Here is a 20,822-nt window from a genome sequence, read left to right as displayed (position 1 = left end):
TTATATTTTATAGATATGTAGAATCAGTTTAATACAAATAATACACTTTGTTTACAAAATGCTCACGGGATTGTCCGCGCTGTAACGTTGCGTAAATTTTGCAAAAGAGAAAATCGCCAGCTTTTAGCAACCGGATGAACTGAACGGTGTTAAAATGTACTCTTAATGAACGAGTCTACATTTCTGTATTTTTAGTTTAAAGCAAATTTTAAAGCGTGGCAACCCTGACTCCAGACATAATTTCAACTATACACTATTTTCATACTCCTCATGCTGCCTACTCTGTTAGTTGATTCGAATGTTCTAAGGAGATTGGGCAGACACAGGCCGGGGTTTTGTTCCTACTAAAGTATACTTCATAATTTAAAATGGACTTTATAATTACATTTAGAATAATAAACAGAGTGCTGCCTATTCCGGGGTTTTTTAACGTTATCTAAAAAAAATCAATTGATTGAAATTGAAATTATTGATTGTGAGACATGACTCGTGGTTATTGTCTTGCCGCATTCAATAATCTAGATAGAGAGTTCCACATACCCTCCCTGGCTGGCTGTATTTATTGTCGTTTTTCTTAAAAACCTAGAGGAATTTATGAAAAATTATTTTTACATATGGAAAAGGAACGATCAGACAATTTTATAAGCAAAATTTTAGCGAGACAAAAATATTTATTAGGGGCCCAAACTCCATACAGATTTAGTCGATCTCCTTTAAAACTCGGCAACCCTGTTCCCCAGCCCTTGAAGAGTTTTTGATAAACAAATCTACCTTTTTTTGTTCCATAAAATGCCTGTCGAAAAAATAGTGTAACTGAAATTTAAGGTAGACTAGAACTGATTTCATTAGGCAAACCATGCGATACAAGATGTTTTATATGCGTGTCTAAAAACACCTTTCACCTGATTGTTATCAGGTTTAGGTGTTGTAGGGATCTTACGCGTTAGATAGAAGCAGTTTGTAGGTACTTTGCAAAAGCCCATGATATATAAGGAACCACAAGCTTAATTCGCTATAGCCTGCCAAAACAAACGGTATGATATAACGTGTAGGATGCGATATCATCATCCGCCTTCCAACTACTAAAGAAGCAGGAAAAGCAAGTGGATTCTATCACCATAACATTCAATTCTTCACAAACTAAAACATCTTTTTCAACTATATAATAGGTATATTATACACACAGACAAACACATAACTAGATTGTAGCTATATTTAAATCGTAGCAATATAATTATATTTTAGTTACGCTTCCATGAGTGTCTTACGAATCATCATGCATATTATTTTCGCTAGCCCCATGAATTCCGGACTCCGGTCTCTATTCACTGCCATATCTGCGAGCACAAGTATTTTACGTCCCTCGTCAAATTCAATGTGTCGCCAAAGCTACCGTCCATTTCCCTGAATCACGTAAATCTTTCTACACAATAATAATTTTACAGCGTCACGGAATATTTTTACGCGAGTTTTGTCTTCAAACTTGTCAAAAATGAAATAAACGAAACCTGTAATGTGGTATGTGTGAACGATACTTCTTATAACAATACTAATTGATCCATGCTAATATTATAAATGCGAAATGGCGAAAGTGTGTCTCTGTTATTTTTTCACAGCACACCCGCTTAACCAATTTTGACGAAATTTGGATCCGTCTCCACGTGCTTCAAAGTCTATTTAGCTTACATCTGGAGGCGGACCCAGAAAATTGGAAAGATCCGATGGGATTTTTATAAACTTAAATCCACGCGGACAAAGTCGCAGTCTAGTTAACTATATGTAAATTACTAGAAATAGTTATACTAATTTTAAATAAGAAATAACTACCTTTTCGTAAGCTCACACTAGAAAGTTAGATGCCCATGAACAAACCCCAAACAGCTTTCCCTCTTTCTTTGTCCGTCTGTCTATCTGGTTGTCCGGACTTATCTCGAGATGGCTGAACTAATATCGAGACTTTTACACGCAGTTAAGTACATGAAGCACTTTACAAGGAGTGATCTAGGCTATTTCTTCAGGAATCTTAATTCCTATATTAAAGAGCGGCAGCTATTACATGCATTAGCTAGATAAGAGTATAAATTTTAGTGCGCTATTAAAAAGTTAGGCTAAGCTGTGATAGCCTAGCGGTTAGGACGTCCACGGAGCGGTAGGAGGTTCGATCCCGGGCACGCACCTCTAACTTTTCGGAGTTGTGTGTGTTTTAAGTAATTTAATATCACTTGCTTTAACGGTGAAGGAAAACATTCTGATGAAACCTGCATGCCTGAGAGTTCTCCATAATGTTCTCAAATGTGTGTGAAGTCTACCAATCCGCACATGGCCAGCGTGGTAGACTATGGCCAAACCCCATCTCACTCTGAGAGGAGACCCGTGCTCTGAAGTGAGCCGGCGGCGATGGGTTGATCATGATGATGATTAAAAAGTTAAGCTAGGTATTTAGGTAGTTAAGCTAGGTATCTAGGTATAAATCGAATATTGGTAACATAATTCTGTTGGAACTTATTTACGGGTAAAATCAGCGATATTATGTATAGAATCGTGTTACCGCCTTTGTATGGAGAATGCCAATCAAAAAAGACCATTTTAAACGTATTGTAACCTATTGTCGCAGGCTTTCATCGCCTTTTTGCATGCAAATTACTTTAACTTAAAGACATTGTTATAAGCGGTGTCGCAATATCTTATACAATTTTAGGTAACAATACCCGTACCTGCCTAGTTAGTGTATGAAATATTTTAACACTAGCTGATGTCCGCGACTTCGTCTGCGTGGAATTAGGTTTTTAAAAATCCCGTGGAAACTCTTTGATTTTTCGGAATAAAAAGTAGCTTATGTCACTTAATGTTACAGTTTACTACCACTAGGTACCTACTACACCACCTGCAATACATTTACTTAACAAGATATCCCCTGAAAAGTGTCTCGGAAATAAAGTATCTATTAATCAAATGTCCCTTCTACCTACTCAACTCTTGCACAGTATAAAGAGAGACACAGTGGTCCTTTGATATCGTGGTAAATGGCGTCCACGACGACCCATCAATATAGAGACCTAATTACGTAGGCTAGTTCGGGTCGCTCAGTTATCCCGCACTTAATTCCTATGCACAGCAAGATTGCTCTGTCTAGACGGCTTTGTCAAACCTCTGTGTGTAGTATCTATATCCCTACTCTGTGACTCTAGTCGGATTTAGGGAAGCGGTTCAAATGTTTTAGGTATGCAGAGAACTAAACAGATGCTGAAAATAAACTTTCTCCGTAAAGAAAATCCGCGCACTGTCAGCTGTAAAGCTTTCATGAAATGAAATTGTAGAAATTTGAAACATTAAGGGAAAATAACTCGAAGTGTTTCATAAAGTCCAGCTTAGAAACAAGTACCTACTGGCATCAAATTTTAACAGTTCATTAACTTCGCTGTATAAAAGAAAAAACACCGTGACAAAAAGGAATTGTGTACACAGTTTTAACTACCACTCTCTTTCAAATCCTTTGTTTCGGATTTTTTAAAGAAATAACACCTGTCTTGGAGTTATCCACTTGGAATGTACTTTAGATTTATGTATATTTCATGCTTCGCAAAATGTTTCGTACACTTCGAAACATGTTCTTGACAGCTATTTAGAAGTGAAAATATGGCAGTTACGAAAAGTTATCGACATGATTATTATTTATTTTCATCCACACAACAGCTATGAACTCTAAAACAACTTTAAACTTGTAAGTAAGTATAATTTTAAGGAAGCGATATTATACCAAAATCTACATAAAAATGTAGAAATTGTTATCAGTACTCTTATTATAAATGCGAAAGTGTGTTTGTTTGTTGGTTTGTCCTTCCATCACGTTGCAACTGATTGACATGATTCTTGCATGGGTATAGATAAAGACCTGGAGAGTGACATAGGCTACTTTTTATCCCGGCAAATCAAAGAGTTCCCACAGGATTTCTAAAAACCCTAATTCCACGCAAACGAAGTCTGGAATGGGCTGCGAATGAAAAGGGTTTAGGCTATAGTCCACCACGCTGGCCAAGTGCCGATCGGCAGACTTCACACATCTTTGAGAACTCTCAGGCCTCCAGGTTTCTCCACGATGTTTATTGTTTTACGCGGTGGAGATAGAGGTGAATATGCTATGTAAAATTTTCGCTTAACTATTCGCTTCCAATATGAATCAACCTTAGAATTTAAAAACCGGCCAAGTGCGCGAATCGGACTCTCACACGTAGGGTTCCGCACCATTTTTATTTATTTCTTATTTAAACATCTTTCTTGCTTATTGACAAAGAATAAAAAAATACAGGACAGACACCATCATACAACAAATTTGAAACTAATATTATAGTAAAAATATATAAGCAAGTTATGAACGGGCAGCGCCACCTTGATGTGATTTCGAAAACTAATGATGGAACAACAAATTCATGGTTTTCGGATTTTTTTCCTTTACTTGTGCTAAAAGACCTTGCTAACCAGCAAATTTCATAATTCTAACTTAACGGGAAGTACCTACCCTTTAGGTTTTGATTCCTGATTCTTGACAGACACGACAGACAGACAACGAAGAGATCCTAAAAGGGTTCCTTTTTCCTTTTGAGGCACAGAACCCAAAAGAGAAGAAAAAGAGAATGCACACTTACGGAGATAATAAGCCTGCTGTGGACCCTGCTCGGAGCACGCGCGTCTTCCGCGGGCACTCAAGAGTACCTCCCTGCGGGGTCGCTCCACCACCTCGTCCTCACTGGAGTCGACCCCGCAGCCGCCGCCCTCATCACGACCCTCCTCAAGCACACACGTTGACATCACTATATACTCTTTACACTGTCTTCACTACTTCACCAATGTTCACTTGCAAATCCAGGCACGGCTTTTGATTATTGATATGTTCAAATTTAACCGTAGGTACGAGTTAGTAAAGGAATTTATGAAGAAAATCACATTAATTATACACTTATACGAATTCTTTGACACACATAGTTTTATCCTATTTTTACTTTTTTTTAATAAGTACTTATTTTAAAAAGAACACTTCACTTACTTATTAATCAAAATGCTCAATCAAATTAATCAGATATATGATTAGTATGAAACTGGTCCGATATTAAATGCATATAAACGTCACTTTTAATAAACTGAGGTCTTATCGCGAACTGGTTCCGATGCAGTCTCGAACACTTGCAAACCTGGAAAAAGATAGTAAAAACGTTGCATAAGTTGCATAATAATATAGGTAGGTACTTAAAATGTTACTTGCGCAAGTAAGTTACTTGATTTTAATACTATGTCAGAAAGTAAGTTTTTAAAGGTCAAGCCAATAAAATGGAATATAAAATTATTATTGTTACGACCTGTCTGATACAAGTTCCTACACACGCTTGGTGCTTTAGTACAAAAGATCTCGGGTTCGATTTTTGGTTCGGTATAAGTCTTGGAAGAATTATTATTAGAGTGTACCTATGTAACCGGCCAACCGATGGCAACAAATTTTTATAAGTCTCTTCTTCTATCTTTGTGTACCTATTCTTCTTAATTTACAACCTCTTCCACTGCCAATCATTGGTAGAGATCTCTTATATAGATAAGTACTTCCCTGTTCACTTTTATATTTGTTCTCTTCGTCTTCGGTCTAATACCACTGTCTTCTATGAGAGGCTTAGTCTTCGCTTAGCAATTGGATATTTTAACAAATCCTCTCAACGGTTTAAAGGGCGCTCGGATGTAGGTTTTCTCTCGTTGGAATATTTTCGTACACATTTCTAACACAAGCTTTCAGTTTAGTCAGAGATAAAAGAAGATATTTGTTGTACAGGGCATGTATAACATAGCTAATATCCATATGCATCCATACTTCCATATTAATTAATCTCTATGTATAAAAATGAATCGCTAAATGTGTTGCTGATCGCAAATCTCGAGAACAGCTGAACCGATTTCGCTAACTCTTTTTTTATAATATTCCTTGAAGTACGAGGATGGTCTTGGTACGGAGAGAATTTTTTTTAAAATTGTAAGTATTAAAAAAATTAAAAATTAAAGAATCGACTGTAGGCGGTACGAAGTTCGCCGGGTCAGCTAGGATATATATATAAAAACTGGCACCGTAAAGTAAAGTCCGTTCGCGCACGCGCCGCACTTCCCTTGAAAAAGGACCCCGGATGGGTTCGAAACTAGTCGGGCTAACGTCGACTAAACACGTGAGTACAGCCGGGACAGATATTATTTAGAATAGCAATATTTGTTAATGACCACAATTAATTTTTTTTTGTGGGATGTAACCACAAATTCATGGTTTTCAGATTTTTCCCCTAATGTCTACTATAAGACCTACCTACCTGCCTTTCATGATTCTAGGTCAACGGGAAGTACCCTGTAGGTTTCTTGACAGACCGACAGACAGACAGCAAAGTGATCCTATAAGGGTTCCGTTTTTCCTTTTGAGGTATGGAACCCTAAAAATAGAATATTAAATTAATGATAAATATCACAAATATTTGATTTATGAATATGTACCGCCTGTTGACTTGACCCGAAGAAGTTAAATATTTTTACACCTTCCCTGGACGATATTGATCGATATAACAACGTTAGCCAAAACTCCATTACTGTGATAAAATTATCCCGTGGGGCGCAGGGCCCTACATTAAACATGTCAGTCGTCATAAAACTCTGAGCGGTATTAAAAAGCGTACATTTACTGTTTACCTAATATCTTAAGTGATATATATAATTTACAGCGGTGATCGGCCTCTTAGTCGCCCAGGGATTGATCCAGGGGTCCTCTAACTTCGGGAATCGGAGTTGGAGGTGATTATGCGTTTTAAGCAGTTAGAGTGAAGCCACACGATACAATTCATTAATCGGAGTTTCGAGTTGATAAAATCATTATCATCGTGATGAACCCATCGCCGGCTCACTAGAGAGCACGGTCTCCACTCCGAGTGAGATTTTGGCACTCACATCATTATCTACTCGTATTTTATAAAATACGTGTAGATAATGGTGTTGTCCAGATAGTAACAACAGTAGGTACAACTATTGTTCACGTAGGTATCACGGTTTCAATCAAGAGGTCAAGAGTTCTATTTCAGGTGACCTTGATCGGAATCGCGGTAATCTGAATCTTTTGACGACCTCCCTGGCGCAGTGGTAAGCGCTGTGGTCTTATTAGCGGGAGGTCCTGGGTTCGATTCCTGGCGGGGATTTGGAATTTTATAATTTCTTAATTTCTGGTCTGGTCTGGTGGGAGGCTTCGGCCGTGGCTAGTTACCACCCTACCGGCAAAGCCGTGCCGCCAAGCGATTTAGCGTTCCGGTACGATGCCGTGTAAAAACCAAAGGGACATGGGCTTATTAAAAAAAACTGCCATACCCCTTCCAGGTTAGCCCGCTTTCATCTTAGACAGCAACGTCACTTACCACCAGGTGAGATTGCCGTCAAGGGCTAACTTGTATCTGAATAAAATAAAAAAATAAAATAAAAATTTAATACGCATAAGTTTATTTTAAACTTGTTGTGTTAAAAATGTATGTTACAATTTCCAATCATATATACAGTACAGTCATTGTTACGTAGAGTTAAAAAACACAAATCTATCTAGTGGTGCTGTATTCGAATATTTTTAGACTTTAATTAGAAAACCTAACAATCTTTATGTACGTTAAAACATTTCGCTCGATGCACGCTCCATTTAAAAAAGTTCCTGTAGGTACCTACTAACACAGCTCTAATATTCTACAATAGGTAGGTATCTTTTCGTTGTTTCCTTCCGAGCTAATGAATTTAACGCCTTCACGCCTTCTAGCATTTTTTCTAATGATCCTCTCCAAGCCCGAACGGACACAGATCTGAATTAATAAAAGATTGGGGCGTCTGATACCTAAAAAGATTTATTGTAGACAAACAGTTTATTTTAAATTTTAATTCTTAACTAGCTTATACTCGCGACTTCGTCCGCGTGGACTACACAAATTTCAATCCCTATTTTACCCCTTAGGGGTTGAATTATCAAAAATCCTTTCTTATCGGATGCCTACGTCATAATAGCTATCTGCATGCCAAATTTGAAAGTCAAAGTCAAATGGTTTATTCAACAGGTCTGAGAAGAGCCCACAACAAACTCATTTCAGCCCGATCCATCCAGTAGTTTGAGCTGTGCGTTGATAGATCAGTCAGTCAGTCAGTCACCTTTTTATTTTATATATTTAGATTTTTATTATATAAATATTTTTTTATTATTCAAATGGTGATATGTTTAAAATAACTTTAAAATAGTTTTAAAATACCAATACTTGTAAAAATTTTAGTTCACACATTAGTGTTTCTCTCAAATTGTGATTATGCTAATAGTAAGTGTGAGACATCGTCTACATTGAATTGATGATGGAAGACTTTGGCTTTTCTTAGAGTATTAATAGGTCTATGATCACAATATGTTTAATTGATAGGAATTTAGAAAAAATTGACAACCTGGAAAAATTGCTTTGAAACTTTTCCGTTTACGTCTATTCCTCAATCTATTAAATTGATAGGTATACCTATAGCCACGTATATCATAAGGGCTACTCCGCCCTTGTTTCTGTCAATTGTGGAGGTCATCAATTGATATAAATTGCTAACTGACCCAATAAGTATATCTGTATACCTACTATGGTATAGGTAGGTATGTATTTGTATGATAATAATAGGATTATGTTTTTATTAATGGATGTTACAATAATATTAATAGCTAGCCATATCCAAATTATGCCCGCGTGGAACGGTGCCAAGAATACTGGCTGCATTTCCGCACTGAACAGCCAGGCTGATCCTTTGCGGAAAATGACCCTTTTGTCACCAGTGTTTGTTTTTGTAATAATGTTTGGTATTATTAAATTACACAAACTTAATATTATTGTATATTTCTGGTTTTTACGCGTAAATTTTCTTACATTATGTACTAATCTTATTAACCGGGCGATAACAAAAAAAACCCGGAAACACTCCATTAGTAAGAGCGTTATTGGGTGAACATTTTCCGATAGCTTTATTATCTTCGAGCGTAGATAGAAATAACGCGGGAAGACGTAGGTATTTTTCCGCTGATAAGGGATCTCGCTCGATTTTATATACCTACCTATACATATAACGTAATATACTTATAGATACAATATTATATCAATCGCTTGACATGTTGACCCACTATATTTCGGCTATACCTAGTCTCTAAAATCCATAAGTACTATTTATTACAAATGCGAAAGTGTGTACCTCTGTCTGTCTAGTCTGTCTGGTAGCTTTTCACTCTTCATCCGCTTTACCAATTTTGACGAAATTAACACAGCTTGCATCCCAGGAACGGATATAGGCTAATTTTCATACTTTGAAATGAAAACGCTCAGACTATAAAACCATTACTAACAAAGCGCCTGTGCCGTATTCTAAAGTGCAAAAATAAGGGTGAATAAGAAAAAAAAATTATTTGTAAGAGCTAAGAATCTGCACCTGAATATAAAAGCGTGATGGAAAAGCTTGAAAGTTTGCCACTTCTCGAACTCTTAGGTTACTTAGGTTAGGAAACTGTCTATATTTTTTACACTAAGTAGTAAACAGACTTTGTCGGCATCCAAATAACTGGTCGTGGGAATAATAATTCGAAATTAAATGTAGACTAAATCTTTGCTAAGTAATCTATCTGCCTCGGAAAATGGCATCAAAATCAATTCATACATAAGCCCGAAAAAACAAAAAGACAGACAAATAATTTAAATTTGGACAATAAATGTCATACACGCACACACACACACAAACACACACGCACACACTTTATTTTTCTATATGTAGAAAATTAACCAGGGAGTTAACCAGATTTAAAATCCAAATCGCAACAAATGGTCACAACTACCTATTGCTAGAATGGACAAAACGTAAACAGATCGTATGTACCGAATAAAATTTTAATCACAATCTATTTTTATGTATAACTTGTGTGTTTGTGTGTTTTTATGATTTTTATTCCGACATTTTTCGAATAATTTCGTTTATTTGTTGCATATTTTCAATGGACGTACCTTCCTAGGTAGGTACCTAGGAAGGTACCACCAAATAAATGAGGTATTTCTCATCCTCAAGCAGATCCTGAAACATCCGTACCTATTTTTGTCGTATGAAGTTATTTCCAAGCTAATGGATTAACATTTTCACGCCTTTGCATTTTCCTAATGACGAAGTGTCTGTGACGGTAAGATAAGAAACCCTGTCTTGCCAAATACCACTTTTAGTACCTACTTACGTCAGGTACCTACTACCCGGTTCATAATTTGAACTTGTAAAAGAAATGCCGTAAACATTGGCATAATTGTTTCTAAGTTACAGCGGGTCGAAAGTAACTTGAAATAGTTGGTGCAATATTATACACACTGTCAGTGCGTCGCCGTTCTCGTTACAAAAAAATTCTTATTCGAACTTACCTTTGAGGGACAGGAGTCAGGAGTCTGACTATGTTGTTACCGATTCTCGTCGTATCGTTGGTCGTAGTTTTTCATAATGGCCCTTACAAAAAAGTTGAAATAATGATTCAGTAGTACACAGTTATGCAGTAATTTTAGTGTCAATAATTTAATACGATATATTATGTGCATATACGTATAAGTTTTAATGTATTGACGACCTCCCTGGCGCAGTGATAAGCACTGTGGTCTCAGAGGTCCCGGGTTCGGTTCCTGGCAGGGGTTTGGAATTTTATAACTTCTAAATTTCTGGTCTGGTCTGGTGGGAGGCATCGGCCGTGGCTAGTTACCACCCTACCGGCAAGGCCGTGACGACAAGCGATTTACGGTTCCAGTACGATGCAGTGTAGAAATCATAGGGGCATGGGTCTAATAAAAACTGCCCAACCCCTTCCAGGTTAGCCCGTTTCCATCTTAGACTGCATCATCACTTACCACCAGGTGAAATTGTAGTAACTACTTATATCTGAACAAAAAACCATCTACGGTTTAGTTACATTCAGTCTATGTAATGTACTTACGGTTTAGGTACACCACTGCAATATTATAGTGGTCACTATATCCCCATCCCTTACCAGTAATAGTAGGTATAACATTATACGTGACCACATTCCAAGGAATCTAAAGGGAAATGAAATTCGCAACCGCAAGTGCACCACTTGCAAGATTGCAAACCGAATCTAATTAAAGCTTATAATTATGTATAAACTATGTGGAATTATTTTACTTTTTTTAGAGTTCATTACGTCCGAATCAAAAAACGGGTCCCCTATACAAGGATCACAGCCAATTTGTAAATAAATTAATTTTGAATATGGAGGTCACTTTTGGGAGCCAAATTAGAAAATTAAATTAAATTAAACTAAGTAACGCAGCCAGTGTTCTGAGCACCGTGTCTTGTTACAGTGTTTTAGATGATATTTTTTGATTTGTATTTTTTGTATTATTTAAAAAAAATGATTTATTTTTTCTTATCTATACATGCAGATGCATACCTATATCTTTATTAAAATGTACTTACATTAAAAAAAATTAAGAAAGCTATGCAAACTGTACCGTATGATACATGTCGGAGACTATAATGCATACGAACGTATGACGTCATAATTCCCATTAAAATTATTTGAATAGAAACTAGTCGTAAATTAAAAAGTTCAGTCCATAGACAATCAACTATTTTCAGTCAATATTGCGTTCTGTCGACACATTCGTGTACGACATACGAGAGACTGACTGCGCCACATGTGTGCATTGACTGCTAAAATTAGAAAACTACGTGGCGGACATCAGTAACGACCACGTCTAATTAAATCTAAATAATTCTCCGATATACTCGTATATTGAAAAGGTAAGTTGTGAGGTCTGAGGTCTCAAATTTATTTATTTTTTAAAATTGATTGTTTTAAAGTTATTTTAGAAAAGAAAATAGATGAAAGTTAACCATTTCCCCCTTAGGTATCGCAGAAACTATTTAGCTTAACATTTTCAATATTGTGCGTACAAACTTACATACATTATTCGTCATACGGAACTCTCTTCACGCGATTTCAACTTGCACGTGGCTGATTTTTATTTTTAGCAGATATTTACCTACACCGAAATTTTACATGTGGAACTAAGTTATTACAAAGTCTACTTCATCACTTACCATCAAGTATGATTACAATAAAGTTAGCCTATAGGTAATTATATTGAAAAGTGTTTTTAATATTTTTGAACATTACCGACTACACTGCTGAATGATGACTATCCACACCAGTATGTAGTAACTAGTAGCCTTCTTATTTCCTAAAGTTTAGCTGCATCTGTTGGATTGATACAATTATTTAAGCCAACCCTTTGATCCTAATTAGCTCCAAAAAGGTAAACGGTAAGCCTGCGGCCCTCAATAACTTAACACCTCAAAACAAAGCATGAAACATAGCCTACAAAGACCAGTTAATGTAATCACTAATCACGTCCCTAATAACTCAAAGAGACCCTTTTTAATAAACTAATGGATGGTGACCGAAATGTACCTACTCGTAACTACCTGATTATGATTGGAAAATACAACATCCAGTTGCATAACAGGTGGTTAAAGTTAAAATGTGAAAAAAAAACAATTGCTATGAATATTGACTTCAAACTCGAAATAAGCAAAGCTCATACATTTGTTTCGTATTCCAGAAAGTGAAGACACATTCTTGCGATTATGTGAGTGTGACGTGTGCCTATCTATGTGCATTCCGGTACTGACTGCATAGATGGCGCGGTATTTACACACTCGAAGGTCTCAACGACACTTTCGAGCATGCTTCAAAACGTAGCGGCTCGTTACCTTGGTCGACTTAATTTTTATATCTCCATGATTGAGGTTAAAGGTAAAACTTTGGTCCATAGTCAACAAGTGCTGACTTGTGTAACCCATTTTGCTTTTATTGACGGTTAAAGTTTAACCGTAACCATAACGTATATGCAACTGGACTTTATAGAGACCCGGCGCACCTACTTAGTTGCGGAATGGCTACGTATTTATTGGTAAGATGTTTTCAAATACTTTTCTCCCTTCTCTCTTCAATATTTAAATATTCTTTTTGCGGTCTTTCTTACTCTGCGGTTAGTGATCTGTAAAAATCTAAATATATAAAAGGAAAAGGTGACTGACTGCCTGACTGATCTATCAACGCGTAGCTCAAACTACAGGACCGATCGGGCTGAAATTTTGCATGCAGATAGCTATTATGACGTAGGCATCCGCTAAGAAAGGATTTTTGAAAATTCAACCCCTAAGGGGGTGAAATAGCGGTATGAAATTTGTGTAGTCCACGCGGACGAAGTCGCGAGCATAAGCTAGTATATTATAAATCGATAAATCCTTATGATGGCCGATTCTATCATGACCATTTGAAATCCCTCCATACAGAATATTAAATCCAATATTGAATTTTCCGGATTCCGGCTTTGAAATGGCGCGTGAGGAGTTAAATTTTACACGTTATGAATAAAACTAGGTATAATACTTAAAAAATGTCTTCTCACGCGCCATTTTGACTTTATGCGTCAAATGTCATGTCAAAAGTGCGACTTTAGTCCTTATCTTAAAGGTGAACCTTACTTTTGACATGACAGTTGGCCCGTAGAGTTAAAATGGCGCGTGAGAAGTCGTGACGTACGGTCTATACATAAAAATTGTAAAATGTTTAAGCCCGTTTTAAACCGGAGTAACAATAACATGCGACAATCCACTATGCTTCAAATGGAAACTTTAATTTTGTGACCCTAAGTATAGGTATGTCGCAATCATTGACTTATATATTACTTCGTATGGACAGGGCCATTGAACAAACAAAATAGCACCGACTCTTTGGTGCTGTAGCACCAATGCAACCTCAGTGACGTCTGGATTTCAAACGAGTCGTTCATTAGTATGTAAAGAGGTGGCGCTGATTTATTTGGTTCCAAAACCGTGAAAAATTTTGTTCGCTTGGGCACATCTTGTCATTTATATCGATGGTGGCAATATATATTTTATGCCGAAAAAATCGTGCCGTACCTAAAATTGTAATATTAAGGTAGGTGTCACTGTCTGCGGACCATTCATGCTCATTTTAAATTATTTTACCACCGCATGCCGCAATGTCGCTTTATATAGCTCTGGTGTAAATAAGGCTTTATTAAATTTACCCGCACGAACTACGAAGCATGTGACAGACAAGTAATATCGAGTACGAGTAGACTTTTCCTGAAAAGTATAAATGGATTTCATTGTGTTTCAAACTACGGTAAATAGAAACTTGTAATTGTACAACTTTTCTATTATTACCTGATAGGAATGTGCAAAGTTCAGCAAAGTTTCCAACAATCAGATCCACTCTTGATTTTATACGACTTCTATGTTGAATAATAAACTTTTCGTTTCAAGATTTACTCTTTCTTTGTTTATAACATGAATTCCATTAGCTACCTATGTATGCCTATGTAAATTTGAGAACACTATGGCGAACTCTCAGGCATGCAGGTTTCCTCACGATGTTTTCCTTGGTATGTAAAGCAAGTGATATTTAATTACTTAAAAACTCGCATAACTGCACATAATTCCGCAAAGTTAGAGGTGCGTATACCCGGGATCGAACCCCCGACCTCCGATTAGGAGGCAGACGTCCTAACCACTACGCTATCACAGCTTGGCCAGCGCAGTAGACTATGGCCAAAACCCTTATCACTCTGAGAGGAGACCGGTGTTCTGTAATGAGCCGACGATGGTGTAAATTAGCTTTACCTAAGTACATACCTACTTAGGTATAGTATCAGCTGACTCACTCACTATCACTATCTGATGCCCGCGACTTCGTTCGCGTGTAATTAATTTTTTTTTAATCCCGTGGGAACTTTTTCATTTTCCGGGATAAAAAGTAGCCTATGTCACTCTCCAGGTCTTTAACTATACCCATGCAAAAAAAACATGTCAATCCGTTGCTTTGTTGAGTGATTGAAGGACAAACCAACAAACAAACAGTGATTCCGAGTCAATATCGAACTGAAACCAAATGCTATACGTAACTTCAATGCCTACTATATTCATACTAATATTATAAATATGGAAGTGTGTCTGTCTGTCTGCTAGCTTTTCACCGCCCAACCGTTAAACCGATTATGATGAAATTTAGTACTTAGATAGCTTGCATCCCCAGGACGAACATAGGCTACTTTTGTCCCAAAAAATAAGAGTTCCCACAGGATTTTTAAAAATCTAAATTCACGTGGACGAAGTTGCGAGTATCATCTTTTATTATTGGTACAGAGATAGCTTGCATTTCGTACAGGAATACAGCCTTCTTTTTATCCCAGAAAATCAAAGAATTACCACGGGATTTACATACACGTGGACGAAGCCTTGGGTATCATCTATGTAACTACAATTTATATATAAAACACAAATGCTAAACTCAGATTTTCCACATTTCAAATTATTTATCAAAAGATTTAATTATTTTTTACTTTTCTTCGACCCATCTCTCTAGTAAAGTAAATATTCATAGTATAATCAGCGGACCAGCTCCAAATTGTTGTCTGAAATAAAAAGATCTGTTTTATTTAGGTAAGACAAATTGTGTGCTGTCGTTACTAGAGCTCATTTAATAGAGTACAATGATTTCAGGATATAAAATGTGGTTTTTAGTTGTATCAACCCTTATTTTGTCTTATATTTTATAGACTTGTGTCTACATTAAAATATATCTTATTTTAATCTCAAAAATGCTACAAATAGGTAGGTATGTTGCTATTTCTAGATTAGATATTCTAGATTTTACAAAAAAAATCTATTCAATTCTATAAATCAATCCCATTTAAGTACTTTACTTAAATAGCAAGATGGGCAATTATTATTTCCAGAGCTCAAAGGCACATACACCATCTCACAGGCCTCAAAAGAGAAGTTAGAAATACATTGGAAATATACTCGTTTATAAATTAATTATATGTATGACTGGTTGAAGTCAAAACAAAACAACAAAACTCTGCTAAAGACCTACCCTGTTGCGTGCCGCGATACGGTAATCTTGTAGATTGAGAAGTTGGATAGATATCACAGATCACCTAATGTTTTCATCGATTCAGAAATACATTGAAAAATTTAAAAGTCTCTTCAGAAAAAAACATTTGATTAACAAGAAAGCATTCAAAAAATTAGAATTCACTAAAGGTACTTACCTAAAACCAACTTGTATATAGACAAAAATATATTGGAAAATACATCTCATTATGATAAAATGGTATAAGATCCCAGTTGTGATATTATATACATGGAGTATTATCAATCATATTCTTGAAAAAAAATGAGTGTTGAAATTTAGGCGTGATTGTAAAGATTAGCAATCACGCTTAAATTTCAACACGGCATCTTACGGAAGACATGTAAACTTGCAAAGTGACACAGTTTTGCCCACAAGTAGGAAGGAACTAGTTGAACATTGTAATATTCGAATAAGGCTACGATTGTATAGGTAGGTAAGTATGTCTATTCAATAGTGGGTTTCACAAAATTTAAGAAAAGGATGAAACTTAGTGTGAAAATCCATCTTTTTCAAGTTATTTAGGTTTTCGGTTATAAATGAAAGTGTTTTCCTAATTTTAAAAATTCCACCTATAAGGAGGAAAAAATGATAGAAAATAAAATATGAAAATGAGTAATTTTTCAGGTCCTACATGAAATTTTATGTTTGGGCTATTGGTCAAAAATTAAGAAATAGTTTCAGGAGTTTTGGAAATTCCACTCCCCATATTCGAAAAATCAACGTGAGTAAAGCCAGGGTGGGTCAGCTATAGTCCAGCTAGACTCTAGTGTAAACATAAAGTGCCGGTTCCGGGGGCAGCGACCGTCGTCGTCGCGACAAGCACCGCGCTCGATATCCCGCCCCACTTTCCCGAATTACAGACGTGCTGTCGTTTACTGTTTTCTAACCCGGCCAGCTACAATTACAAGTACAAAGACTACAAAACCCTCCTCAAGATGAAGAAGAACGCTAAATAGTTTTGACAGTCTTGATTTTATTTATTCAGCAAGAAAAGTTGATACAACTTTTGACTCGTTATTTTCTTTCTCTGAACAACGAGTTCGAGCACGAGTACCACCATAGATAACTTCCTTTATCAATGATTTTAAGGGTTCTACAGGAAAGGTTTATTGTTTTAATTAAAAAATTTAATCAGATTTTTATACAACCAAACATTAATTCAAATTATATTTAATTAATTAAAATTATAGCTAATGTTAGGGATATTTTAGGAAACTCGATTAAATTATTTTAAACTGCATAATAGTATGTAGTCAATGATATTAGAAGAAAAAGAGGTAGATAGGTTACTTATATCAAATTCGATGTTTATTAATGGCACGCTGCGTCAGCGCCGAAAGACTCAACACACATAAACGCATAGATAGTATTTTAACCTCACACAACAGAGAGTAAAGGACGGTGAACTAATAACCTCAGCTTCAGTTGCGCACGAAAAAGAGACGGTTATATTTTGCACTACCTCGTCCTGCACAGAAGAGTGGAAGAAGGACGGATATATGCCTAATAATGCGAGCGTAAAAGAGACGGGACGAGACGGTATACTAGAAACTCCAAAGAAAAAAAAATCCGTAAAGTCTTTTCGGCTAATGCCGATTTATGCCTACACTGTAGTTGTATAGTAAAATAAAAATCTTATACTGTGGTATTTAATATATTACGAACTAGCTTTTTCCCGCGGTTCCGCTCGTTTTTAGGGTTCCGTGCCCAAGGGGTGCCAACGGGACCCTATTACTAAGCCTCCGCTGTCTGTACGTCCATCTGTCAGCGGGCTGTATCTCGTAAGTAGACAGTTGAAATTTTCACAGAATGTATTTCTATTGCCGCTATAACAAAAATAATAAAAATTAAATTAAATTAAATCCTTCCCTAAAACAGGAAATATGCACACTATTTGAATTGTCAATACTCAGAAGAGACCTATCTGTTTATTTTATATTCTTTGATCGGAAACTTTAAAATACGTACAACGATAACTTGATACGTACTTATGGCATGTGACATAAGGTCGAAATTGCAATGAGTTGCATTTTACACGAACGTGCACGAGTTTGTTATTGTTAAATAAGTGAAAAATACGTATTATATAAAAGAAATAGTTTTACTTACGAATGAAATGTGATTCCTTGACTTTTGGAAACCTTGCTTGTGTAGTTTGTGCGGAATCTCATCACACACGACGGCATTTTCGGTTGTTTTGGGAGACGAAAACAAAATTCACATTACTATCAACGACGTCGGCGATAGCGCGACGCCAGCGGGCGACTGAGCTCAGGTTTGCTAATTAGCTTAGTTTTAACGTGCCACTTGCGGTCCGCGTATAACGTATCTACCTATTTTCTTCTAATATCATTGTATGTAGTACGTGTTTCTCTTCGGTGGAAGGTAGCAGATCTCCGCAAGGAGATTGCACCTGCTGTGCAGTAAAGAAATAGGTACAATCATTATTCCATTTCAATTTGGCTAAGTATTTACATTGTAGAATATGGAATTACTCTAAGATAGAATTACCGTTAAAGGCTTGGGCAGACGAGGGATTTTTGTCCGCGGTAAACACCCGAAGCGTACATAAAATGTCCGCCGAGAAATTTGGCACGAACTTAACGCACACGGTGTGCGGTCATTTGTTCGCCGGTACCTAGTTTAGCGAAGCGCACGCTATAGAAGCAAATATTCTGATATTAGATTGTGCAGTAATTTACTTGAAGTTTAAAAAAAGAGAAGACGTTTCTGCTGAGCATACACAGACTCAACTTGGACTAAAATACACTCTTTGCGTGACGTTGACGTTGACGCCTCGAAACGCGAACTGTTTTTTCAAGGACACCCCCTTAACTTTGTGTTGTTTAGGGTCCGGTCTGTTGATGTCCTCGGCTATTCGTGGCCCTTTTAATCCCTCTTAAGTCCTGTGCGTTATTCAATGCAGTTACATATGTCATTTAGATATTTTAACGGACAAAACATTACCCCTAGTATAAACCCTCGTCTGTGCAAGCCTTAATAATAATTTATCTCTTTTCTACCCATTGTAAAACTCATAAAATTTAATTTTAAAGTTTAATTAAATTGAATTCTTCGACTAAATTAATGAGTTTCACTTTAATCAATCAAGTGTTCCGATAATTTATAACACATTTTACGAAAAATTAATTCATTCAGGCTCTTAAATATTAGCTTTGCACGGTCACAGTGTGTTAAGATTAAGTCAAAGTGATAGTGAAACCATTCCATAAAAATGGTAATTCCAAAGAAATATTGCGTCACTAGCAAGGTGTTGCTGAGGACTTTGTCCATCTAAAAAGCTGTTCTTCCTTGGATGTTTTTACTAAGAAAATTCTGAAACTCACACACCGCACAACACATGACTGACGTAAACACATGTTTAAAAATCCACAAATATCTGTGTCGAACTCCACCAATTTCTTCTTAGCTGTGAAAAGGTATACGTAGGTACACCCTGAGTCCTGACTCTCGCATTTAATATAAAATATCGTATAGATGTTTGATGGGGAAATAACATGTTCATGAAGCCCTTAGCCTCCCCGCACACGAGCCATACGCGGCAACCACAAAGCGCCTAGCTAGCTATATTTCCTATAGTTGTAACTTTGCTATTCATTCATGATCACAAATGGCATTGACACTAATTCTTGACCACGCCTGGAATGAAAGCCATTATGCGAGTCACGCCAACAATGCCACGATAAGATGGTTCGCTCGTTAAGTTGGGCATAATTTGCTCGTTAGAGAGGTGCCCTGTGCTGATGATGTCCCCGCCTCAATTTAATTGGTTAACAGGAAGACCTGTCTTGCTTTTTAGCATTCCGCACCTCAAAAGGAAAATCGGAACTCTTATAGGATCATTTTATTGTCTGTCTGTCTGTCTGTCTGTCCGTCGTGTCTGTCAAGAAAACATATAAGATACTTACCATTGACCTAGAATCATGAACCTTGGCAGGTAGGCAGGTCTTATAGCACAAGTAAGGGAGAAAATCCGAAACCGTGAATTTGAGGTTGTCACAAAAAAATTTAAATTAGTTCATGACGTAAATAATTAGTACTTTCAAAGTAAGATAACTAGATATATCAAGTGGAGGGACATATAAAAGTGCTTAAACTGTACATTCTAAAATAGGTGTTTGTTTATTTTTATGCATAATAGTTTTTGATTTATCGTGCAAAATGTCGAATAAATACGACTGTAGTACGGAACCCTCGTCGGTGTCCGAGTCTGACTCGCACTTGGCCAGTTTTTTTATACATAATAGGATAGAATTTAGTTACAATTTTACTAGTATTTTTCAAATTATACTTTGACTATACAATGACTTAATGATACATTGGGGCCGATTCTCTTGTACACAATCTCTAAACTAAACTAAATTAACAGATCTAAATCTAGTGCTATCCTTTTCCGCAAGCAACATTATGAAAGCGATAGCAACAGATTTAGACGTGCCATTTTAGTTTAGTTTAGAGATTGTGTACAAAGGAATTAGCCCCATTACCTACCTAGGAAAACAAAGTATAAAACATTTTTCAACTTTTTTAACTTCATGTCCTAGAAACAATCTTGCTTCTGGGCTTTTAAGACAATTGCAACATTTCTTGACAATAACATATTGTCCGCCGTTCCGTGTCGAACAATGTGAAATTAACAGTCCTATAAAATTCGTTCAACGAATAAAAGTTTTCATATTTTATCCATGAGTTTATCTCATCGAATTAGTTGGTGCGTATAATGAATTCGTATGATGAATATGCAACGTATGCAACT

The 20,822-nt window shown here is 36.5% G+C and overlaps 1 protein-coding gene across 2 annotated transcripts in view; it reads right to left on the bottom strand.

The window, feature by feature from the left end:
- The window catches only part of LOC138402409 (uncharacterized), a 107,594-nt gene that overhangs the window by 50,580 nt on the left and 36,192 nt on the right, over nucleotides 1-20,822 (bottom strand). Inside the window, exon 2 of one of the 2 annotated variants that reach the window (XM_069498827.1) lies at nucleotides 4,644-5,186. The exons of the other annotated variant lie outside the window; for it this stretch is intronic. Coding sequence (XP_069354928.1) covers nucleotides 4,644-4,806 — 163 coding nt within the window. The 5' untranslated portion in view covers nucleotides 4,807-5,186. The remainder of the gene's footprint in view (nucleotides 1-4,643; nucleotides 5,187-20,822) is intronic. 2 annotated transcript variants of the gene reach the window in all.

Source organism: Maniola hyperantus, chromosome 5 (genome assembly GCF_902806685.2).
Source record: "Maniola hyperantus chromosome 5, iAphHyp1.2, whole genome shotgun sequence".
Taxonomy (NCBI): Eukaryota; Metazoa; Arthropoda; class Insecta; order Lepidoptera; family Nymphalidae; genus Maniola; species Maniola hyperantus.
This window is presented reverse-complemented; position numbering and strand designations above follow the sequence as displayed.